This window comes from Puma concolor, chromosome D1, assembly GCF_028749965.1.
Source record: "Puma concolor isolate L17-30 chromosome D1, mPumCon1.1.hap2, whole genome shotgun sequence".
Taxonomy (NCBI): Eukaryota; Metazoa; Chordata; class Mammalia; order Carnivora; family Felidae; genus Puma; species Puma concolor.
This window is the reverse complement of record NC_141676.1, coordinates 4,486,156-4,510,990: the sequence shown is the minus strand read 5'-3', so window position 1 is coordinate 4,510,990 and position 24,835 is coordinate 4,486,156. Positions and strand designations below refer to the sequence as shown.

The 24,835-nt window shown below is 59.2% G+C and overlaps 1 protein-coding gene across 2 annotated transcripts in view; it reads left to right on the top strand.

The window, feature by feature from the left end:
- The window catches only part of LRP5 (LDL receptor related protein 5), a 106,652-nt gene that overhangs the window by 9,740 nt on the left and 72,077 nt on the right, over positions 1-24,835 (top strand). The window contains exon 2 of one of the 2 annotated variants that reach the window (XM_086676709.1): positions 21,272-21,668. The exons of the other annotated variant lie outside the window; for it this stretch is intronic. Within the exon in view, the coding sequence (XP_086532835.1) occupies positions 21,272-21,668 (397 nt within the window). The remainder of the gene's footprint in view (positions 1-21,271; positions 21,669-24,835) is intronic. 2 annotated transcript variants of the gene reach the window in all.

Here is a 24,835-nt window from a genome sequence, read left to right as displayed (position 1 = left end):
GAGGCGAATCTAATTACCGCGTAAATTACTGCTCCCCTCCCCTGGTTCCCTCCAGAACAAAATGTGAGTAACTTTAATTTCTTACCTGGGCTGCACCCCTTTATTAGCCCAGATGGGGAGGCGGTACCTGCCTAGCCAAACTCTTAGGAAATTGCTCAATAGGGTATTAAAAGCCGCCCGAGCGCGTGGCCCCAGCCAGAACATGTCAGCCGGGTGCCTGGGTGCCTTCCAGACTGTCCACGGGCAGCCGGGTGCCACCTTGGAGTCTGCCCTGCGAGGTGCAGGCCTCCTCCGTGACCCGAGCGACGTCCCACTGCAAAGTGGCTTCCAGCAAGATGTGCTCTCGAGTTGCTGTTGCGGGGGCAGGCCGTTTCTCTGGACTTTCCCCCCCGAGCAGACTCTGAGCAGAAAGGGGACTGGAGCGGACGCTGTCTCGGACCCCCGGGAGTCCTCCTCGCCGAGGCTGGAGCGTGCGGCTCCCTCTGATGCCCCTTCTTCCTCTGCGACGCAGGCCCTGGTCTCCGGGTGCTCCCTTCCTCTCCACCCGCCCCTCCCCGGCCTCACCTGCAGGCCCCCCACAGGGGCGGGAGACTACACCAGCTTCTAACGGGTGTCCGGGAGCCTCCCCCTGCCCGTTTACCGTTCACTTCCGGCCAGATGCCGTCTTCCACGAAAACACCACCAGTTTCCCAACATCTGAAGTTGGGACTTTCTGGCCTGCTATTCCATGCTGCCCCCCAGGCTGGCCTTAGCCCCCTCCTGTGCTCCCCCGGGGGAGTTGAGTGCTTCTCCAGACAGATCTGTCTCCTCGGAGTCCGGAACCTTCCGTGGCCAGCCAGCCCGAGGGGGCCTGGGGACACAGGCTGTCTTCACGTTTGTCCCTCCACCTGCTGTCTGGTGTGGAGTGGATGCTTACATGCTCAGGAGCTGTCTCGGGGTCCCCAAGGCCTCGTCTGTCCAGGGAGCAAATCTTACCTGTCCTTACCTCCTCTGGCCCCAGATCTGCAGCATGGTAGGCTCCCACCGCATCACGGTATCCAGTGCTGCTGTGTTTCCCAGGGTATAGAACACCTGTCCTCCACAACAGAAGGTTTCTGAGGCCAAGCGTGGGACCCACTCCCCCAATAGAAACCCGTGTTCCTGAGGTACGGACTCTGCGAAGGCCAGTGCTTCCCGAACATACCTAACCGTAGAGTCCTGTGTCCGTGAAATACCTACCCTCCCCAGGGGCGGTTTGTGCGGGCTATCGCGGTCTCACCTGTGTTTGCACAGCGTTCTTTCCCGAGGCCAAAGCAGGATCGGCTCACAAGAGCCGAGATGCTGGATCCCTAGGCCTGCCAGGGAGCAGGCCCAGCCCAGGGGACTTAAATGTGCCCTCCTGGCCCAAGAGGTGTGCGAGGCCGGTCAGCTGTGGCCGCAGCACTGCCTGTCCCTGCAGAGCAGGTGACCACCTGGCGTGTGTCTGTGAACAGAGCAGCCCCAAAGCATGTCTCCCAAGCATGTCTCCCTTTCCCCGGCCCCCCCCCCCCCCCACCGACCTGCCGGGTTGGGTACAGAGTGCCATGTCCCTAGGGAGGTCTCTGCCCATGTGGCCCCCACTGAGGCTTTACTCGTTCTCATTTAATCCCTACCTTCTTTCTGGGGGCTTCTGTGCTGCCAGCCCTGGAGCGCGCGGGCAGGAAGGCCCAAGACCAAAGAACAGAACAGAGCGAATTTCATCCATTTGGCTTCCATTTCTAGTTTTTAAACCATTTTCGCTTTGTTTGGAAAGATTGTGTCCTTTGAGGAAAGCACCTTTGTTGAATAATAACCTTTTCTGCTTAACTGAGTGCGGCCATGCAGGTGGCCCGGCACGGCTGGCTGGAGCTCTGCAAAGTCTACCAGAAGCAGAGGCTCGGGGTTCCCTTTGCCCCTCCCAGGGACGTCTTCGCACGTCTTCGGACGTCTTCTGAGCATCTCTCAGAAAGACCTGCTCAGAACAGGTCTCCAGCCGGGCTCCCGCATCCCCGTGTGGCCCGGTTCTTGAGACCTCTCTGCACAGCAAGGCCTGCCTGGGGCCCCACCCACCGGAATGGAATGCGGCCGGAGGTGGGAACCCCACCACGCAGGCTGAGCTGAGCGATCCTGTTAGGGTACTGCCTGGCTGGGGACTGGTGAGAGAGGGTTTCCACGGTCTCCCGGCATGAAATCACCGATCTTCTGGATGGCTGGCACCTGGGAACTGGAGAAGTTCAGGGTTTTCCTGAGCCTCACTAGCTTGTGTCAGCAGAACAGGACGAAGAGGCAGGCGGGAATGCAGAGTTAGGAACGCGGTCTGATCCGTGTTCAGGGAGATCCTCCCTGTCAGAAGTGTCAGGGGACACATTTGCTTAATTGTCCCTCTTCCTCTCTCTGTGGGTGTGGGGAAGACAGCTGGGCCTCGTTTCTTCTTGTCCGCCTCTATCTAGTACCAAAGGCCAGCTGGGTCACCGGTGAGTACCCAGGCAGGTCACCCCACTGTCGCACTTGTGGCATGGTGTGTGTGTTTGTGTGTTTCCATCCAGCACCTCACCCCCACCCCCCCCCAGGCTCCCAGCAGAGTCTGTCTTGGGCCCCCCTCCCCGGGCTGAGGGCCTGCTGCGCCCAGCCTCCTTCCCTGCTGATCCCCCAGGTTCGCTGTGAACAGCTGAGGGGGTTGCCAGAGGAATCCCAGCAGGGAGCCCCCCCCCGGGGCCCTGGGGGCCCGGAAGCCCCCCCCCCTGCTGCCGAGGCCGCCTCCACCTGTTCTAGCCCCGCCCACATTCCTGGCTCAGCTCTCAGCTCTGCGGCCTTGGGCAAGTGAGTTAACTCCTCTGGGCCTCAGTTTCCTCACCTGTCGGGGTAATCGTCGCCTGAGGACGTAACGTGGCTGCAAAGTGCTTAGCAAGGGGCTGGCTCCTGGTGAGTGCTCAATAATTATTATCTATTAGGGCTGTTATTACAATCATAATTGTTATTCTCCGGGGAGAGGGCCCTCAGGGGATTCTGGAGTCAGGTTCAATTCCAGCTAAGCGGTGGCTTGGCTGAAACCATCTTAGCTCAGGCTCATTAGAAGGTGGAAACTGTTTTGGAATAATGGCCATATTGAGCCCGATCACTCTGAATTTGCCGCCTCGCCTAGGTAAAGCCTGGCAGGCCTGGGCTCCGGAAGCCGTGGGGCTGGGTAACAGGTGCACAGGGCTGTGTGGGGCAGGATGCTTCCTGGACCTTTGCTCTGTCAGAGGTGTGGCCAGGGGGCGTTTTTGCTCTGTTCCTTCATCTGGAGCGCCCCCCCCCACATTGATTTCTAGGTGTGGCCAGCACACCCCCTGCCTCTCCCTCCCCAGAGGAAGTTATCATGGACCTCGATTTCTTCTCTCCCTGTGCCTGTCTTCCGACAGCCTGCTCACTGGCCCGCCTGGCAGGCTCTGAGGACCGGGGCTGGGGCGACCTCTCCAGTGCGGTGGGCACCTGGCCGGCCAGTACTCATCTCCGGTCCTCTGTATCTGTCGGTCTTCCCGCCCCATCAGCTTCTCGCCGAAGGCAGAGGAGGGAGCCCGGGCACTGAGCCTTCCCCCTCAGGTGAGGTGCCTGTTCCATCTGCCTTCCCCGCCCTGGGCTGCGGATGGTCAGTGCCTTTGCCCTGGCCTGCTGATGGGGCCCTGTGCCCAGTAGGCGCTCTGTGATTGGTGAGAGAGGCTGCCCTCCAGCCCGTGTGTCAGGCCGGGCCTCTCACTGCCACCTCCCTCTCTTCTACAGCCTGTGGGAGGGGAGCAGAGCCCGCAGCCCTGAGCTTCTGGCCCTCCCTCCGCACCTGCCCTCTGGCCAAGAGCCGAGATGGGACCTGCCCATCCCTTCCTGGGCCTGGGCTGGCTTTCCTGACTTCCTGTTGCCTCTAGCCCGAGAGTAATTTAAGCCTTTAGCAGGTGCTTCTGTGTGCCTGGCCCAGAACTAGGCCCCTGGAACAGGATGAACGCAGGCAGGCAGCGGCTCTGTCTTCGCGGCTGGCCCAGGCCAGACCCGGGGCGGGGTTAGAACTGCCCCTCAGTCAGTAGTGACTGTGCTGGAGGTGAGGTGTGCAGGGGGGCCCCTCTCCACCCCGTGCCTGTTACCCGGGCCTGGCTCCTGTGCTATACGGACTCTGGCTTCCTCAGTATTGGTCACTCCCTCTCCGTCCCGCACGGTGGCCTCTCTCCCTGCAGCCTCTGCCTTCTTCTGTCTGGCGGGTCCTTCTGCTACTTGGGCCTTTACACCAGCCCTGGAGGCAGGGAGGCTAGCCGCGCCTCCCTGGTCACCAGAGAGGCTCAGAGCATTGACCTAGGTGTGGGGAGAGCCGGTGAGGGGCAGGCACCCCTCCCTCCACCCCTGCGCTCACTGCTCAATGTGTGACAGGGACGTTAGGCCCCGTTGTGAGGGAGACATTTAGCTCCACGCATAGAGTCCCTGAGGCACCCATGAAGGCACCGGGTGGTCCCTATGAGGGATTTGAGTGTGGATTTACATTCTTGGGTTGCTGTGTGGGCTGTGTGTGTGTGTGTGTGTGTGTGTGTGTTTTAAAAGTAGGCTTCACGTCCAGCGTGGAGCCCAGCATCGGGCTTGAACTCACAACCCTGAGATCAAGACCTGAGCTGAGATCAAGAATCCAACGCTCAACAGACTAAGCCACCCACCTGCCTCTGCTGTGTGGTTTTAATACTTGGTGCGCCCACACCCCCTTCCTACAGATGGGAGCGTTGAGTATGAGAAGAATCGGAACCCTGTGTGGGGTTGCCCCGGGATGACCGGTGGGGGCCTGGGGTGGGGGCCCCATGGGTGAGCAGGAGGGGCTGCCGACCCACCAGCCTGACCTGCCCCCCACCCAAAGCCGCACTCCTCTGGGACCTACGGCTCTTGCTGTGCGAAGCCCCAGGCTGCTGGTGCACCTCTCTGTTCCGTTCCTCCTCCTCCCCGAGGACAGAGGGGTTGTCCTGGAACAGACAACCCGGATGTGTGGTCAGGTGGTGGGAGGCCACAGTCCCGAGGGGCAGAGGCCGAGGGGCTGGGCTTCCTCGGTGGCGCGTGGTAGGGTCACCGCAGGGCCTCGGGGGCTCGTCTGACCCTTCTGTGGGGAGACCTGGGGGTCATTCAGTGGCCCCATTATGCAGAATGAATGAATTTCAAGTACTTGTCGCTGATTAGTGGAGGGTGACCTCAGGCAGGTTACCCAGTCCCCCTGTGCCTCTGTCCCCTCGTCCGCTTACCTAGGGCCCCTCCGAACCCTAATTTTGGGCTTCTCCACATTGTTATGATCCTCTAGACCCAACGCATAGCTGGTTCCCAGGATGATCAGAGCTGGTCTCCGGTGCCGAACTTCATAGGGAGCCCCCCAAACCTGCATAAAATATTCAAGACGGAGAGGTTCTGGCTCTTCAAGGCACGTCAGTGCCCGGAGAGCCTTCCGAGAGGCTTCGGCAGGGACCAGGAGGCCAGAGGCTAAACCACGTTGAGGATGGTTCTTGTCCACTCCGCCCTGCCTGGAACAGAGGTGTGGAGAGCCTCAGGTCTTTGGGCTGGCTCCCGGCAGCTGCCTCGAGGCCTCGGCACCCAGCGGGCTGCTTGTGTTGCAGGAACAGTAGGTCACTTGAAAGCGGAGCCTCCCGGTTTTGCCCCATAAAAAGGAGATTTTGTAGCGTGATGGTAGATTTTGGCACGCCTTTATTATTATCATTTTTTGCAACACGTAAAGAAAATAAAAGCCGGCACAAAGGTATGTTTGTCTCTGAAGTGCGTTTCCTTTCCCAGATGTTCTTTTCTGCCAGTTCCAAAATGCATCCTGAGCTCAGTTCGCGTTTCCTCTCTGCGGTGCACAACAATTCGATCTCTGTGACCACATGGGGAAGACGCGGCTTCCTCGCCGGTGGGCGTGGGGGGGAGGGCTGCGACGGTCCCACCCTCTCCCCCCTCAGCGGAAACGACCAGTCCCTGCCAACCCGGTTAGAGACCCCGCTGACGGTTGCGGGTTTCGGCGGTCTTGCTTGCCCCGGGTGGCAACTGGCACGCTGGGGGCTTAGCGGTGCCCCGGTGTGCACCTGTGTTCCTGAGTCTCGAGTTTGCCGTGTCACCGCGCGTGGAACTCTTGTGTCTGCGTGGCCTCGGCGCGCCCGGGACGTGGTATTGTCTATGTGACTTGGGGCCGACCCGGCCCCTTCTTTCTTTCTTGCATCAAGTACCGGTCCCTGCCCAAAGGACAGGTGTCAGGGACATGGTGCAGATGCAGGGCGGGCTGGAGAGCCGGGTGGAAGCGGGTGGGCGTCACCAGACTCTGGCAGGGCCTCAGGGCTTCCTCAACTGATTGGCCTGTTCCTCTGACTTGAGACGGGTGATACGTGTGCGTGTGAACCGCACACACAGACACACAGACACGCACATGCGGTACTTGGGTTGATTTCTGAGGGCTGTCAAGAAACCCGTAAAAGCTCGCAATTAGGACAGTTTAGAAAACGGTCTCCATTAAGAATGTTTACCGTGCGGGGCTCCTGGGGGGCTCAGTCAGTTAAGCGTCCGACTTCGGGTCAGATCATGATCTCCTGGTCCGTGAGTTCGAGCCCCGCGTGGGGCTCTGGGCTGATGGCTTGGAGCCTGGAACCTGCTTTGAATTCTGTGTCTCCCTCTCTCTCTGACCCTCCCCTGTTCATGCTCTGTCTCTCTCTGTCTCAAAAATAAATAAATGTTAAGGAAAAAAAAAAAAAAGAATAACAGAAATAATTTTAAAAAAAAAAGAATGTTTACTGTGGGGGGCTCCTGGGGGGCTCCGTCAGTTAAGCGTCTGACTTTGGCTTAGGTCATGATCTCACCGTTCGTGAGTTCGAGCCCCACATCGGGCTCTGCGCTGACAGCTCCGAGCCTGGAGCCCGTTTCGGATTCTGTGTCTCCCTCTCTCTCTCTGCCTCTCCTCCACTCACTCTCTGTCTCTCTCTCTCTCTCTCAAAAAATAAATAAACATTAAAAATTAACATGTTTCTATGGGGTGTGCATTTTTTTCCTTTTTTTTAATTTTTATATTTTACTCATTTTTGATAGAGACAGAGCACAAGTTGGTGGGGGGGTGGGGAAGCAGAGAGAGAAGGAGACACAGAATCCGAAGCAGGTTCCAGGCTCCGAGCTGTCAACACAGAGCCCGACGCGGGGCTTGACCTCACAAATTGCGAGATCATGACCTGAGCCAGAGTCGGACGCTCAACCGACTGAGCCACCCAGGCGGCCCTGGGGTGTGCATTTTTCTCTGGGGTATGCATTTAATGCAATCTTTAGTTTTTGGTTAATGCATCCTGCTTCAGAGCACCCATGGTACAAATACCTAGACTTAATAAGTAAAAATAGCTCATAGTTACTACCCATTCAGGGTGTAGCAGGCGGGGTCTAAGGGCTGTTCGATTGACTCATTTAATCCTTGCAGCCGCTCTGGGGACTGGGTGCCCATTATGTAGATGAGGAAACTAAGGCTAGGAGAGCCTGCAAAACTTGCTTGGGGTCATGCGGGGACTAAAATTGGCGGCCCCAGGCCCCACTGCCTACCCCTCAATTGCCATTTGAATTATAAAACTGTTTTCTTTCATCTGTCAAGGAGAAAGGCTGCAGAGCCGCCCCCCCCCCCCCCCCCCCCCCCCCCCCGTGCATTTAAATAGGCGACTTCATTGTAAGGGCGTGTGGGGAGGACACTGAGGCCAGAGGCTCTCCTGGGTGGCCTCACCTTCTGAGTGGCCACCTGGTGCCTGTTTCCACGGGGCCTCAGGGCTTTGGATGGAAGCCACTGCTTCCCCATCCGCTGGAATGGGCCCCCGAGTCAGTCTCTGCCATGGCCTTGGGCCACTTCCGGGAGCGGGGAGCTGTTGAACCGAAATGCTATGTAATCAGAATGCTATATTTTGTCGAAAATAAGAATGTTAGTAACGGGCTGGTTTCTGGCAAGTCAAACTGGGACTTTGAAACACATATTTTCCCCTGCTCTGCCCCAAACCTTCTAATTAGTGCAAACGCACATTGGCAGACATAAATCAAATGTCATATTTCCTGCAAACTTGTCCTAGGTATCAGTGAGTTGGTAGCATTCCGCGGTGGCTAAATTCAGGCATGCAGAGTGAGTGCGTGCGTGCGTGTGAGCCTGTGCACACGCGTGTGAGCGAGCGCACGAGAGAGCTGGAGGGGGAGACAGAGGTGGTGAGCCCTGACCGCCCGCTTCCTTCCGGCCCCCTCACCTGTCACTGCAGGGAAATCTATATATTTGCCCAATTAAAGCATAGTTGGTAGAGGAAATGGCTTCATTTCCCTCACAGGGAAATCTCTGCGGGGCTCATAGCCACACCCTGACCTCCACCACTGCTGGGCTCCATTTGTGGACTCAGTTTTGGAAAAGGCGATTTGTCTCAGGTAACTGGCCCTGGTGTGGGCTGGGTCCTCCCCTCCCTGGCCTCGGAACCAGCTGTGGGGTTTCGGTGCACTTCTAGGGCCAGAGTCAAGGACGTGGCCTTGGGTCAGGTGGGTCATTTGTGGTTCTGGGCGGTGTTGGCAGGGCTCGGATGCTCTGTTGCCCGTGTGGACCAATGTCCTGGAGCTTCTTGGGTCATTTGTACGTGGGGTGGTTTGTCGCAGACGATTTCCCAGTAACCAGGTGGAGAAAGCCTCTTTGTCAGGACAGACGTCCTCTCTGGCCAGAAGACCATGTGGCCCCACAGAGCCCCCAGCCTTGGTGGACATCAGGCTTCTTGTCCACGAAAGGGGGAGGAGGTGGTTGGGGGTGGCAAGTGAGTGTGCCGAGCTGGAGATGGCCAGCACTTGGGGACCTGTGGTGTCTGCCCATTCTCCGAGGATGTGTCTTGTTCAGTTTTACCTTTGTGTTTTCTGTTTCGCTTCACCTTCAGGCCGGTATTTTGTCAAAATGTGTCCCCTGGGCCAAAACTAAAAGATGCTCTTTTCATCAGATACACTTGGGAAATCCTGGGTATAGAGCATGACGTAGGTTTCTTCACTGCGGGACTTCTCAGAGCCTTTAAAATGGCAATTCCGTGCTAGACTGTGTCCCCTTCTCCCTAGGCTGGCTTTACAGGTTGGGGGGAAGAAAGGTCGGCTACTGGTGTGTGAGCTGGGCTGTGCCCAAAGGGACACGGGACATCACCAGCACTCTCCTTCCCTGTCACCCTTGCTTTGGGGTGACTTCTTCATAGTTGTCCCCTCTGGGCATCCTCCCTGTTTGCTGGCTGTGTGGAGTGGCCCAGCTTTGTGCCTGAATCCAAGGTCAAAGTAAGCTCTCAGCCACTCATGTCAAGAGACGTGGGGTGTCCACTTTTATGTTCTGTGAGGCTGCTTGTTGGTTGCTTTGGGGGTTTATCCCCCGAGATAGATCTGGGTGACATGTGGCATGGTGGCAGGGGGTGGAGGCAGAAGCCAGCTTGGGGTTGGGGTTCTACCTGTTGGCTCCGCCCTTTGCTGTGTGGGCTTCAGCTGCTGGGGGGATAACCCCCCCCCCCCCAAATAAAGCTTGCTCCTCCATCAGGGCCAGGGGGTGTTATGAGATTGAACTGGGTTAAGGTAGAGGCTGAGTAGGCCCACAGCAGATGCCAGTTCCTTCTCTGCCTATCCCTCTGGGGTCTGCTGTCCCGTGTGGGAGTTGGGCTGGGGGCCGGGCTCCGGGGAGCCGGCTTCAGTCGAGAAGGGGTTTCTGGGGCTTGCGAGGTGGGAGGCTTGATGACCCTCCGACAGTCATCCCTGGAGATGTCCCCGGCTGGGGTGACCCCCTGCGGGGTGGGACTTAGGGCCGCGCAGTCACCCCTGGAAGGGTTCCGTGTCACACGGGCCAGGGTTGGGACCCTCAGAGAGGCCCTTGGGGGCGGTGGGCTACCCCAGCTGATACTCAGGGGTCCCTCTGGCAGGCACTCGGTGGGTCTGTGCCAGGTCCTGGGCCTTTGCTTGTGCCCCTGGACTTTCCCGAGGGGCTGAGCCCAGGCTGGTCCTCCGCTCTGTCTGGAGCATCCGCCTGCCTGCCCCCCGGGCACGCCCCCCCCCCCGCCATGCAGGGGATAGTGGGGACCCCCAGCCCATCTCCCTGTTTAATGGAAACCCTTTAATGAGCCTGTGTCCTCTAGGCTTCGTTCGCCCTGAAGTGTCTGAAACTTCAGTTTCTTTGTATCTCTCGCAGCTGATTTCTTCTTTCCTGCTCCGCCCCCGAACCTGCCCCTGTAGTTTCCTGTTCATCTGCTTCCCTGACCTTTGAAATGTGGTCCCTGCTCGGGAAACTTGCCTGGACCTCAGGGTTAATTACTGTGTGTGTGTGTGTGTGTGTGTGTGTGTGTGTGTGTGTGTTAGGGAGATAAGTGTGACAGCTCGGGGACGGCAGAAATGGGGCGATCGAGCTGGAGAAAGGGCTGCGAGCTGTGCAGGGAGCCCAGGCTGGCGCAGCCTGTGGATGCGGGAGCAGGTGGGAGACGCCAGGAGCCCAGCAGGTGAGAGGCAAGCCTGGAGGGCAGGGCACTGACCCATGTGGCTGGGCTGGGACAGGGAAGGCGGGGTGAGAGGCCGTGGCCTTGGTTCTGCGGCCCGTGATGTGCGTAGACCTTGGGAGAGCAGCTTGGGGAGTGTCCGCGGCTCACCGCCTTAGCCCAGGTCGAGAGTAGGTGTTCCACTGTTGCAGAAGATTCCTCGAGCTGCTTTCTAGCCTTCCCCCGCCTGCCCTGCCCCAGGAGGCACCACTCAAGTTTTGTCGGTTCTGAATTCCCCACCCTTGTGGTTGTAATAAAAGCTCTTGATAGCCCGAGCAGCCTTGGTTTGGGGATAGATAAACAGGCCTGTTAATGGGTTATGTATAGTCTTAGGCGAACCTTGGCTGTATCTGCTCTGGATTTGAAGCGAACTGTCATATTTATTCATTATTTTTGTGCACGTGTCCACACACCCCATCGATGGATGGGTCATTAGCTGGATAGCACTGGAATGGGAGGGAGGAAGGAGGGCCCTCTGACAGAAGCCCTGCCTGCCAGGGGCAGCCTCGAAGGCTCACGTCCCCTTGGGCAGCTGGCCCATCCCTGCCCCGAGCTGGGTAGTGTCGCAGAGGACCCGGCTTTCACCCGGGCTCGGTGAGGGACCCGGAGGGGCTTGCGGGTAGGAGCGGCTGCAGGCACGGTGGTGGAGAGGGTGGGCTTTCCTCGTCTCCTCTGGTGGGAGTGGGGGCGTGGAGGGGAGCCTGGGGAGGGGGGCGTGACAGGTCAGGTGAGGAGGGAGCCTGGGGAGCAGAGCCGTCCCGGAGCGCCCGGAGATGTCACAGAGGGTTCCACCCCGGCTCAGCCCATTCAGGCCGGCAAGTTTGAGTTTGCAGAGCTTTTCCATAAAAGGCAGAACAGCTGTTCAGCTAAAGGAAACCCAACATTTTATTATTGCTGTAAATGTCAAGACTCCCCTGGAGAACGTTGAGGCCGCTGCGGAATGTGTCGCAGAGCGGAGCCCGTCGTCGCTGGGTAGAGGCTGGAGACGGAAGGTAAAACTGTGGCTGGGATCGTGGTCGCCGAGCCGCGAAGGGCGGGAGGGTGAGTCCCTGGTGCCGGCGGGGGGGGGGGGGGGGGGGGAGGTCCCCGGCTTCGAGGGGCTGCCCACGTTAAAGGGAGTTTGGGCATTTACTGTGACGTCAATCGAGAAGTCGCCATGAGAAACCAGCGGTCGGATTTTGCTGAGGGCGGTGCTCGTGGTGGAGCCACAGCCATTTTCACATCCCTGCCTTCTGTGCCTGGCAGTCAGGTGCGTGATTCTTGCACTTGGAGGTGAGGGACTGAGCGTCTCTGAGCGCAGAGCTGGGGAGCCGAGCTCACTTACAGTTTTGGCGGCTGCACAGATTTCTCCTCGATCCCTGTCATTTTAGCCAGATCTGCGCTTTTTCGTGCATTTCCTCTTACAGGGGAAATAGAACTTTCCTGCCTGGGGGGGGGGGGTGGGGAGAGGCTTCCACATTGCCCTGAACACTCCTCCCCCCGCACCCAGCCTCAGTGCCTTTGAAGTTTCATGCTTTATCATAACATTCAAGGGAATTCTGTAGTTCCTCTGTTAGAGTTCTTTTTTTTTTAATTAAGAAAAAATTTTTTAATGTTTATTTTTGAGAGAGACGGTGTGAGCGGGGGAGGGGCAGAGAGAGAGCGAGACACAGAATCCGAAGCAGACTTCAGGCTCCTGGCTGTCAGCACAGAGCCCGACGCGGGGCTCGAACTTCTGTGATCACGACCTGAGCCGACGTCAGATGCTCAACCGACTGAACCACGCAGGCGCCCTAAATGATGGTTTGAAGTTAAGTAGCTATTGGGGCGCCTGGGTGGCGCAGTCGGTTAAGCGTCCGACTTCAGCCAGGTCACGATCTCGCGGTCCGTGGGTTCCAGCCCCGCGTCGGGCTCTGGGCTGATGGCTCAGAGCCTGGAGCCTGTTTCCGATTCTGTGTTTCCCTCTCTCTCTGCCCCTCCCCCGTTCATGCTCTGTCTCTCTCTGTCCCAAAAATAAATTAAAAAAAAAAAAGTTGAAAAAAAAAATTAAAAAAAAATGAAGTTAAGTAGCTAGGATTATATCTAAGTAATAACGTGCAAGACTGTATGGAAAAGTGATACGGTTTGTTAGAAGGACACTAAAGGAGGCGTAGAGGTAGGAAGACAATATCCGGGAGATGTCACTTCCCACCGCGTCGATCTGTGGACTCAGGGCTCCGTTCTTCCTTTCCTGTCCCGGTGCACACGTGTAGGCTCCTGGTGCGCGAGGAAGAGGGGTAGTGACGGGGTGCGGCACGCGGGTGCCGGTGGTAGCAGGGCCTGGGGCTCCTGGCGTCCGAGAGGCGAGGCGGGGTGCGGCCAGCGGTGGCGGGCGGCAGAGACTGGGGGCAGTTGGGAAGTCGGTTACGTTGAGCGAATGACTAAATAGGTTGCCAGTCACAAACGCCAGGTTTCCACTTTGGAGAAGATACTGACACACCCAGAAAGGGGGGAAAGATCAGAAACAGCCCCAGGGCATTGGGTGACATTGCAGGGGGCACCCGCACACTCACGGATTGGTACCACGTGTCGGACACGAGGAAGGAGATTCAGAAATGGCTTTGGGCGCACGTGTGTCTGAACGCGTATGCGTGTTCGTGCGGACGATTCTCCGTGTTGGCCGCAGTCGTGGTCTGCAGGGTCCCCGCGCACGCCGGGTTCGCGAATACGGAACCGTCGTTCCTGGGGCGCAGGGTTGGGTTCCCGTGAACCCAACATCTTCCTCTGCCGATGAGCACGTGATGTTTCCCATGTGCTTTGTGTGTTTAAAGACACCTTATTTAGTATGTGCAGCTGGTGCGTTAGTGCTGAACGCGCGGCCAGCAGCGGGTGAGTCGTGCCTGGAGGAAGCCCGTCGAACGCGTGTTTTGTCTCCCAGGCACGCCGCGGCCTTCTTGCACGGAGGTGCGCTAGACGGCACTCGAGCGCTAGGCCTGGGGGCCGTTTTTAACGGTGACGTCCCCCGACAAAATGCACAGAAACGTGAACAGCGTGGCACTAAGTAGTAGATCATGAAAAGGGCGCTTGTGTGCAATGTGGGAGCGGAAACAAGAGGGCAGGGCGGGTGCTTGAGCCTGTGCACGTGCGTGTGTGTCTGCGGGCGATCCCAGAGGCTCCCCTGGTGACCTGGCGGTTGTGAGTACAACTTAGCAAGTGGGCAAGCTCAGAGATGGGATGTGTGGGTAAAAAGGGTGCCCCGCCCCCATGTTTTTCTACCTCTGTCTCGCCCCGGAGGCGGTGACTTCCAGGTGGCGGTGAGCACACCCAATGCCCAGGTCTGGGCTTCTAAAAAAAATTTTTTTTTAATGTTTATTTATATTCGAGAGAGGGAGAGAGAGAAAGAGAGCATGAGCAGGGGAGGGGCAGAGAGAGGGAGAGTCAGAGGATCTGAAGCGGGCTCTGTGTGGACGCAGTGAGCCCAACATGGGGCCCGAACCTGCAAACCGTGAGATCATGACCTGTGCTGAAGTCGGACGCTCAACCGACTGAGCCCCCCAGGAGCCCCTGGGTCTGGGCTTCTGTCCCACTGTCCCCGGAGAGGAACCAGGGCTCCTCAGAGGAGATGCCAGCTGCAGGGCTGGGGCAGGGGAAAGGGCACCTATGCCCGGAGCGTGTCATTGGGCCAGAAGGTAAAGAAATCCTCAGCGGGTAATGGGGCGTGCCAAGAGGATGCAAGAGCCAGTGTGAAGGGACTCTCACTATCCCAGTCCAGGGAGGTATGGACATCAGAGTAAATGGGAATATTGGATCTTAACCCATTTAATGGGATAGGAATAAATGAGTCTACACTGGATGAAATAAACAAATAGCATATTGTGGACATGCTCTGATGACCGCCCAACATCTAAAAACAAAATCCCATGGGGCGCCTGGGTGGCGCAGTCGGTTGGGCGTCTGACTTCAGCCAGGTCACGATCTCGCAGTCCGTGAGTTCGAGCCCCGCGTCAGGCTCTGGGCTGATGGCCCGGAGCCTGGAGCCTGTTTCCGATTCTGTGTCTCCCTCTCTCTCCGCCCCTCCCCCATTCATGCTCTGTCTCTCTCTGTCCCAAAAATAAATAAACGTTGAAAAAAAAAAAATTTAAGGGGCGCCTGGGTGGCGCAGTCGGTTAAGCGTCCGACTTCAGCCAGGTCACGATCTCGCGGTCCGTGGGTTCGAGCCCCGCGTCAGGCTCTGGGCTGATGGCTCAGAGCCTGGAGCCTGTTTCCGATTCTGTGTCTCCCTCTCTCTCTGCCCCTCCCCCGTTCATGCTCTGTCTCTCTCTGTCCCAAAAATAAATAAACGTTGAAAAAAAAAAAAAATTAAAAAAAAAAAAAATTTAAAAACAAAATCCTGGGGGCGCCCGGGTGGCTCAGTCGGTCAAATATCTGACTTCAGCTCAGGTCGTGATCTCACGGTTCATGAGTTCGAGGTCCGTGTCGGGCTCTGTGCTGACAGCTCAGAGCCTGGAGCCTGCTTTGGATTCTGTGTCTCCCTCTCTCTCTCTGCACCTCCCCAGCTCATGCTCACTCTCTGTGGCTGTCAAAAATAAATAAACTTAAAAAAAAAATTAAAAAATAAAAAACAGTGCACAGGGGCACCCGGGTGGCTCAGTCGGTTAAGCATCGGACTTCGGCTCGGGTCATGATCTCGCGGTCCGTGAGTTCGAGCCCGTGTCGGGCTCTGTGCCGACAGCTCGGAGCCTGGAGCCTGCTTTGGATTGTGTGTCTCCCTCTCTCTCTGCCTCTCCCCTGCTCATTCTCTCTCTCTCAAAAACAAATAAACGTTAAAAAATTTAAAAACAAAATCCTGAACGAAGGCGGTAATTGTAGTTCTAAGTCATTCTTTGCAGTAGCTTGTAACATTCTATGCCGCCCCACCATCCGGTTTCATTTTTACTATTGTAAATAGCAGTGTTAAAATGCGCATCACGTAAAGTCGACCATCGTAACCGTTACACAGCGTCCAGTCCAGCGGCACGAAGCGCATCCGTGCTGTCGTGTGGCCGTCGCCTCCGCCAACGCCCGCTGCCGTTTCCCGCGCTCCCGAAGCCGGGCTTCCGCCGCCACAAGCCGTAGCGCGAGAAGCGCCGTTTGAATCTCTCTGTGCCGCCAGCCAAGCCGTGACGGTTTTGGCTTTCTCGTGCCGTGAAAACCCGAAGCTTCCATAAAAAGGTCCCCGCAGAGACAACTTGGGAAGCCGCTTGTAAAATGTGTGAGGGGATGGGGAGGGGAGAGTCAGGAGGGGTGTGCTCGGTGCTGCTGCAGGGCTGGACAGGCGGACAGGAGACCAGCAGAGGGAAGGTGGAGGTGGCCCCGGGAGCACCGGACGAGTGGCACAGCTGGGGACGGGTGTGCCAGAGGGTAGCATCGAAACCCTTTTGGACGAACTGCCTGCCAGCAGGCACCCGGGGCCATTAGGTGTTGGGTAAGTGGCTTGTAAGCCGTCGGGAGTAAAATTAACTTAGTCACAGAGGCATCTCGGTGTCGAGCCTAGACGTGCTCAGCATTCCCTAATCATCCTTCAAGGCTCCGGTCTCCCTTCCTCCAGGAAGCCTGCCAGGTCCAGCTGACGGCTCGGTCTCCTTCAGGCTCCAGGCACCCCCTGACCGTGGCCCTCACCTGCCGTTTCTTCCCGCGTAGGTTAACTGTGCGTGCGCAGCGTGTGTCCTGCCCCGTCGGTTTCTGGGCTCCTCGAACGCGGGCCCGCGTAGTCTTCCTTCCCCGTGGGGCTGGCGTGGGACACAGGGTCGCTCCCGGCTGACGGATCCACAGCTTTGTGTCCAGGCCTTGCCTGCTTGGCGATGAGCAGTGTGACGCTTGGTGAGTATCAATAGGGCGTGTACTGAAAGCGTTGCTCGCTCGGTGGATGAGCGGCGGATTGGGTTACCTTGAGTTGCTTGTGTTTAGCGTCGCCATGTGAACAGCATAAAATACAGGGTGTTGCCACGGAAGCCCGGACATCTGCTATGAATTCTGTGTGTAAATAGTGGATGTGCTTACACGGGGTAACGGGGGGATGGTTGGTGCTGGGGTTTCAGGCTCCCGCTGCGGTGGGGACTGCAAATTGATCACGGGCCCTGGCACCCGAGGCCGGAGGGAGAAGGAGCCGGCGTTCGTCCCACACCGGCCTTCGTCCCACACCGGCCGAGCGTGCCGGGAACATCAGACCACCTGCTTCCAGGCCCCTGGCACCACAGAGGCGTGGAGACAACGCAGGACTCTGTGAGGGGTCCTCAGGGTCATGCCAAGAAGGGGCCGTGGAAACCCAGGGTCACGGAAAGGGTACTCTGTGCCTGGTTAAGCCAACTGGGAAACCAGGACCAAGGAAGAAAGTCATGGGGGATTCAGTCTGCTTGGGGCGCCTTAGTACCTTTCAATAAAGAGCAGATCTCATTTCCTGCCTCTAAAGTTTTGCCCCAAATCTCCCGGTGACAGGCCAGACCCCCCCCCACACCCCCACAGCGTCCGAGTCCGTGAATGTTCTTCTGGAACAGACCTGGCTCGGTGCTGGCCCGCCTGGCTGCTGTCGTGCTGCTCCTGGCCCGAGCCTTTGTATGCATCGCCCTGGCCAAGCCTCACGGCCTCACAGGTACAGTGATCACCCCCATCCCAGACCAGACGTCGCAGTCCGAGAGGGTCACGTCTGAGCGGCGGGAGGGCCGACGGGTCCGTGGTCCTGAAAAACGCGTTTGCACAGATAACTTTGTAGCAACCTAAATGGAACTTGGGGTGGAAACATAAAAAGTGATTTTTCCCGGAGACCCAACAGGGTCAGCTTTCCCTCGTCCAGTCTCCTGTTCCCCCCCAACCAGTGCGTTCACGCATCGGCGGATCTCGTACGAACCGGGGCTTACAGGGAGGTGGCGTGTGGGTGCTTTCACTTAACACGGCGTCTGACACATTCTCTGATGCTACCGCAACCACTTTCCCGTGATGTGCGTGGATGTGACTGCGCTGACAGAACAGTCTGGTTACCTCTGACTCGGGAGGCATTTTGTTTATTTTTTATTACAAGTAAGGCTGCGGCAAAGCAAATACTGTGACCAAGACCTTTTCCCTTCCTCTGGGTGTTCCTCGGGATGAATTCCTGTAAGGGTGATCCCCGGGGAGAGGGCTTAGATGTTTTTATGTCCTTAATACCCCTTACCACAGTGTTTTCTGGAAGGGTTGTCCCGGCATCCGCGGCCACCAGGTGACAGTCTGTTTTTCGCGGCGATGCCTGTGGGTTCTGGAGCTGGGAGGTGGCCAGGCCAGTGGCTTCCACTCTCAGCCTGTCCGCCCTCCTCTCCTCTTCCCTCTTACGTTGCACTTTCTTCCTGTGATTCCTTCTTCTCACTGCCCAGAACCTCAGGCCACAAGTCAACGGATCGTCCCTGAGTTGAGTGACCTGGGGCAGGTCGATTGCCTTTCCCAGAGCTACAGTCGACTCACCTGGGGGGCAGGCAGCTGAGACCCCTGACTCGCAGGGGGCTGTAGGATCAGAGGGTCTTGGACACATAGTTAGGCTGCCTGGCGGGAAGGAGCAAGCACATAGAACCAGCGTATTCTCTTCCCGCATGCTTCACCCCAGGACCTTTGCACTGGCTCCTCCCTCGGCTGGTGGTGCCTCCCTTCTGGCCCTCCCTCACCCCCTCGGGTCTTTGCCCAGTTGTTGCTTTCTCAGGGGGACTGCCTTGACCATTTCATGTGAAATGACAGCCCTCCCCCCAAACCCTTTACCCTGCTCTGTTTTTCCAAACCATAGCATTGCTGTTTCAAGGCACTAACTTTGCCTTTTCTGTTGTATTTAGTGTTTCTTGTCTGTTTCCCCCACTGTAACATAGGACATGAGGCGTGGGTTTCTGCGTGTCCCAGATGGAGCTCCACGGCGCTCTGCCATAGCTCTCTGGGCCAGCTCTGTCCTAGGCTCGGTGCAGTGCACTCTCCCTCTTCACTGCTGTCCTGAGACCTTCCCCACTTTTGTGCTCCACCTGGCCCTGCCCCCACCAGCATCACCATGGCAGGCTGGCTTCTGTCTGTCCTGCCCCCTAGCATCTCTCCACCTGGGGGAGTGGAGGGGGCCCCCCCGGGAGGCCCTGTCTCCTGGTGGGGGGTCCAGTTGGCCGGGGTCCCCCAGGCCCTGAGCAGGCCACCGGGAGAGCGGGTGCTGCCTTCTCTTAGCTGCGGAAGTCCCCCTCTCTGTGGGTTCCCAGGGGACTGGAGAGTGAGGTGGGTGCCTCTGGGGACTTAGGGGTTGAGTGTGCCATGCTTTCTAAACAGTCTAGAAGCAGGAGTGGCTCCTCCTGGAAAGGGCCTGCCCGCTGGGGCCGCGCCTGCCCGGGCTGCACCCACGTTTGCCTGCCGCCCACCCACCCCTGGCTTCCCAGGGTGGCTCCCCTCCCCAAGAGTCTCACTTTGGGGGAAGCACAAAAAATTGAAAAACACCCCCCCCCCCCATCTGTGGCCTTTGAAGGATACACCTGAACTGCCCAGAGTGTAAACCGTGGTGAAAATGTGGTCTTTCCAGTTTGGGGAGAAAGAACAGACAGCTAGGATTTTTTGTGCCTGGGGCAGCTTCCAAGAGCTCCCTTCCTCCCTCTCCCCTCCTGGCTCAGCACCCCATCCCACTCAGAGACCTCTGTTGGGGGGTAGGGTGTTCTGGGATCCTGGCTAACACTTGGGCTAGCGACTTGCCCCCTCCCCACCCCGCACCCCACACCCTGCAGCCCCTCACCTGTCCTCTCCGACTTCCCCTTGATTACCTGTGGCAACAGGGAGCTCACTCCCTCCTGAGACAGATCCTGATGTATAGTAAGAGAAGTCAGCTGCTTCTCCCTGCGTGCCTCAGCAAGGTCCTCCCTGGCGGGGGACGTCATGGGGCTTGGTGACAGCACTGTGTGTGTGCCTCTGTGTGTCTGTGGGGAGAGGACCAGCTTATCAGGGAACATCGTGACCCTCAGAAGGTTAAGAACCCATAGTGTGGAATCTTGACTGCGCGTGCTTGGGCAGGTCACGCCTTTGCTGGACGAGTGGGGACGAGCCAGGGGACCTGCCGCCGGGGACTTCAGGAGCCTGGGCACCTTAAACCTCGCGGGCGGAATGGGTTTGCTGGTAATCCTTGCTCTGGGTGGCCGGGAGCGTCACGATGGTGACGAATGGGAATGTGCTGCGGGCACGCCCATCACCCTGGGCGTGCCGTGGGGTGTCTTTGTTTGCTGTGGCTTTGCCTGCTGCTGCCCCTGTGTCCTCCAGATCCCACATGTGGCCCTGTTCCCAGGGAAGGCCCCCCGGCCCCTGGTGGTCATGGGTTCTTCCTCCTCTGGAGGTTCTGGACCCTCCCTAGCCCCGGCCACCATCCTCCCCCTTCTTCCACTGGCTGGCACCTGACCATTGCATGGCACCCAGCTGCTGGCCAGGCCTGTGGCCGTGGGCATCCCTCCTCCACTCTCCAGAGCCTCTAGCTGGGGGTGGGGCCCTACACCCTTCTGGACAGCCCCTCCCTTTCCTCCACACCTCTTACGGGGCAGAGGTAACTCACCTTCTTGAAGGTGGGTGCTGGAGGCTGGGTGGGGCGGGGGAAATGTTTTACACAGCAGCTGCTGGGCACTGCTCTTACCCAGGCTAGCGGGCCCTCCTGGAGTGCAGGGTCCGCTGGGACCCTCGGCACGTTGGGAAAGATTCCTGTAAGAAGCTGGGAGAACAGGGAAGGTTCCATTTTTTAATTCCTAGAAACTTCCTGTTGAAGTAACTATTCACCGAGAAGTAATACGATACGGGTTCCAGAGTGCGGGGGCTGCTCAACCTGGCCGCGCAGGTGTTTCTCGAAGTCTCATCTTCCCCTTCCGTAAGATGGGCGCAATGTCACCCCCAGCCCAGGCCCACGCACGGGGTCCCCGGGGTCCAGAGGAGCCCGCACAGCTCTGCGTGCGAATCGCAAAGAGCTGTCAGCCCGTGAGGACCAATGCTCTGTACTCTCTGTTTATACCTGCCTGGGGCAGAGATTTGGGGACAGATGTCCTTTGTGGCCATCTCTTCCTTGCGAGAGGTCAGGATGCCCAGCTCGATGTGGCTCATCACCCCCCGTTTGATCTTTACAGCCTTCCTTCCTGCCTCAGAGCTGTAGACTGATGGGGCAGGGGCAGTGGGGAGCCCCACGGGGGGTCCTGACCTTGAGCCCTCCGGTGTCCCCGCGCGGCCTGCGGAGGCCGTGGCCTGGGTTTGAGCGGGGCGCTCGCTCTGGCAGCCTGATCTCAGTCCCAGCGGCACAGGGAGCTGGCGGAGGGGTTTGAGCTGAGGGGTGGCATTCCGGACTGGGACACCGAGGCCACCGTCCTAGGAAGGGGCCTGAGCGCGGACAGCGGGTCCTGGAATCGCACGGGAATCCTCAGGCTCTCCCGGCCAGGACTGGTGCCCTCACATCCCCTTCCCTTGCCGTCATGGTGACTTCTCTGCGGCCCCTCGAGGCCCAGTGCGGCCGCGGCATCCCCGTGGGAGGCGACGGGCGTGGCAGAGAGAGTCACCGTGGCCTGGGGGAGCTGGCTGGCCGCCCTCTGTGATTTCAGTAACAGCGGTGCCGTTACTGGGGGAGCTTTGCGATGGCCCGGCCTGGGCCTGCCTGGGCACCTTCCTGCCAGTGCTTCGGGGAGCAGAGGGAAGGAGCAGGGGGCCTGGGGCGCGGCCGGGCACGCGGTCGGTGCCCACAGCCCCCCCCCCCCCCCCCCCCGTCCCGGGCCGTGCGGCTCCTGGCTTGGGCAGCGGTCCTCACGGTTTGCCTCCACCCCCCACAGCCTCACCGCTCCTGCTGTTTGCCAACCGCCGGGACGTACGGCTGGTGGATGCCGGCGGGGTCAAGCTGGAGTCCACCGTCGTGGTCAGCGGCCTGGAGGACGCGGCCGCCGTGGATTTCCAGTTCTCCAAGGGAGCCGTGTACTGGACGGACGTGAGTGAGGAGGCCATCAAGCAGATCTACCTGAACCAGACGGGGGCTGCCGTGCAGAACGTGGTCATCTCTGGCCTGGTGTCGCCTGACGGCCTGGCCTGCGACTGGGTCGGCAAGAAGCTGTACTGGACAGACTCCGAGACCAATCGCATCGAGGTAGCCAACCTCAACGGGACGTCCCGGAAGGTTCTCTTCTGGCAGGACCTCGACCAGCCGCGGGCCATCGCCTTGGACCCCGCTCACGGGTAAACCCAGCTGCCTTCCTCCTTGGCGGGGCTCAGGGGGTCGCGGTTTCCCTCTTGAGTTCCCTTGAGCCCGAGCAGCTCTTGCAGAGGAAACCCGGCCCTCTTAAAAGGAGTTCGCCTCTCAGAGCTTGTCGAGAATTGTTTCCCCTCGATGTTCCGGGGTTGGGTTTCTGTTTTAAACCTGCCACGTCTGAGGCTCTGGGAGCGCTCGGCCGTGGATCTGAGTCACTGGGCCTCTCTGTCGGGTGTGCGGTGGCACCCGAGAAGGTGCAGGCGACCCGGCAGGTGGAATCTGCCGTTCACGCCTTTCCGGCAGCGTCGGCGAAGATGGTGTCAGAGGTGAAGGCCCTCGTCCGGAAGGGGAGCTGGCCGGGGGGTTGCTTCCCTGGCCTCTCGGAAGCCGTCTGCTCTCCTCTGCTCCCTGGGCTGGCCGGGCTCACTGTGCCCCGCGAAGGCTCAGGGCCCAGCGGTGAGATCCAGGTGGGGTTGTGTGACTGGCAGCGAAGCTGGGAACGTCCTGGGATTTGGAGGCTGTGCCGGAGAGGGCGTGGGGAGGCGGCTGAGTGTCGCCGGCCGGCCCGGCCAGGCTCATGCTAGACTTTCCTGAGCGGCCGCTGCTCGCTCTGTCAGCCCTACCCCCGAGCCCCCTCCTCCCCCACGCCCTTACCCGGGCGGCGGGTGCCTGCCTGGAGGCAGCGGCCGAACCACCGTCGGTTCGCTGTCGGAGACGGACGGCTCCCTGACATCTGGAGCAGGAAGACAGTACGACCCCCTGGGTTCTGGTCACCTAATGCCGCCAACTTGCTCTTGTCCCCACCCGTGCCCTCTCTGCCCTGCGGGTGACCCTGGCCGCGCTGTGGCTGGTGTGTGGGTGGCGCGGGGAACAGGCTGGGCGAGGGGGTGCTGTGGTGGCCAAGTAAACCACATGTCCGGGGTGCTCAGCGTGTTGACTCAGAACCCACTGGTTCCCGTGTCAACCGTGTGCGCGTGCGCCGGGGGCGAGTTGGGCTGGGATTCACGGCCCCGAAGGTCGTGATAATCAGACTCACTGGAGTCAGGCCAGACCAGCCTGGGGCCTCCCCCCCCACCGGAGGAGCACCCCAGCCTCAGCGTCCTGGGGGGCCGAGCCTGACAGTGGTGTCCCTGAGGCCCCTTCTGCCACCCCCACCGCAAGCAGGCTGAGCTGTCCGGGGCCACGCTGACCTCCCAGGATGCTCCCCATTCAAACCTCTCCTCTCCTGCGGTGTGGCTCCGCGACTCCTGGAGTTGCCGACCACCTTTTAGGATGTGGCACCTGGCATGGCTGAGTCTCCCTGGCCGGGAGGGGACATTGTCAGTGATGGGAGAGGCTGAGGGCTGCCGCCCTGAGGCCCTTTTGCGCTGAGGGGAGAAGGCCGTAGATAGATAGGATGTCTGAGAAGAATATGAGCCCCAGAAGAGAATAATGCAGGGCCCAAAGACAAAGAGGGTGAGGCAAGTGGCTTCCTGTAGGTCAGGAGCCTAGGAGTGTCTGTTAGCAACATTTGAGCAGAGAGATGAGAGATGAGAGAGAGAGCCATGTGGCCACGCAGGGGACGGATATTGTGGGTAGAGTGGCCAGTGCAAAGGCCCTGGGGTAGGAGGAGGCCCGGCCTGTTGGAGGGGCTGTAGTGGGGTGGGGGGCGGGGAGAGGGGAGGACATCAAGTGGGTGAGGGGCAGGCCCTATTTCGAGTGGAGGAGTCGCTGGGTCTGGCCCGTGCGTTAAGGGGTCTCTCCGGCGGTTGGAGCCAGAGTGGACTTCAGGGTGGGGGCAGGGGGCTCATTGGCGGCTGTCACTGTCACCTGGTCGTAGCGGGTGGCGCCTTGGATCAGAAAGCTGGCGGGCTGTGGGTGAGAAGCCACCAGAGTTGGGATCTGTTTGGAAGGCAGAACCATGTGGGGTTTGCTGTTACTTTGCATGTAGCTTAGAGAGAAAGACGAGAGGCAAGGGTTCTGTGCTGCCGCTCTTTGTCTCAGTGTCCCCAGCTGTGCAGGGTTGCGACCATGTCACATGTCATGCAGAAAACACCACGAACAGTTAGTGGCTTTGGTACGTGTTGTTGTTACGCTAAAAATGCCCCTCCCCCCACCCCCACCCCAAACGTAGCCTCCGTGTCGGGGCACAGAAGTCTCTCTTCTTCCTCGTGACCTGTCACCACCTTGGTTGAGAGGTGCTTGTGCTCAGTTAGGAGGTACTTGGTGCCTAGTTGGGAGGTGCTTAGTGAAGAGGTGCTTGGTGCCTGGTTGGGAGGCGCTTGACTGGAGGTGCTGGGTGCTTGGTGGGGAGGTGCTCTCTTGGGAGGTGCTTGGTGCTTGATCGGGAGCTGCTTGGTGGGGAGGTGCTCAGTTGGGAGGTGCTTGTGCCTGGTTGGGGGGTGCTTGGTGCTCGGTGGGGAGCAGTCTGCTCCATGCTCCCGTCAGGCTGGCCTTGCCTGTACCATCCCCGGGAGCCGGTCAGTCTCTGGCTCTGGCTTTTTCCCATTAAAGGATTAAAATCCCGTCTGAGGTTGCCTCTGAATTCTCTCCCACACCCTGCTCCTGGGGCGACGTTGACCTTGGGTTTGACGCCCTGGGAAGGACTTCTGGGGCCCTGGCCTTCTCCCCCACGCTTCCTTCCCCTGTGGCTAAGGTTTGAGATGCCCGTTCTGTCCCCTGAGGCGCCCTGCTGCCCAGGACGAGAGGACTCCGGGCCGGCAGCTTGATGCCCACAGTGACATAAGTCACAAGTTGGGGCTGAGTCCTGGGGATGGGACTGCCGTCCTGAGAGCTGGGACAACAGGTCTTGTGCTGCGTCCCGGCCACGAGCACAAGGTTGCAGGATCCGCTTTCCCCTTCCCCGCTCCATCAGAGCCTCTGTTGTTTCCTCGTGCCCTCCGGTGACACGGTCTCCCACTGGGCTTCTGCCTCGGATGAGGGGGTGCCCACCCGGACCTCCTCATCAGGAAGGAGGGTTCTCAGCCCGTCTCTGTGCACGTGACCAAGAGCTCCGCTGCCAGGAGTGCCCGTGGTCCTGACGCTGAGCCTAGCAATGCTTCGGCGGCACCGGTGGCAAAGTGCGAGCATCCATGCGGGGCAGACGGAGGACCCCGGCGTCCCCAGGGCCAAGGTCAGGCTCTGGGGAGGACCTTCTGGCTCGGAGCACCTGGCG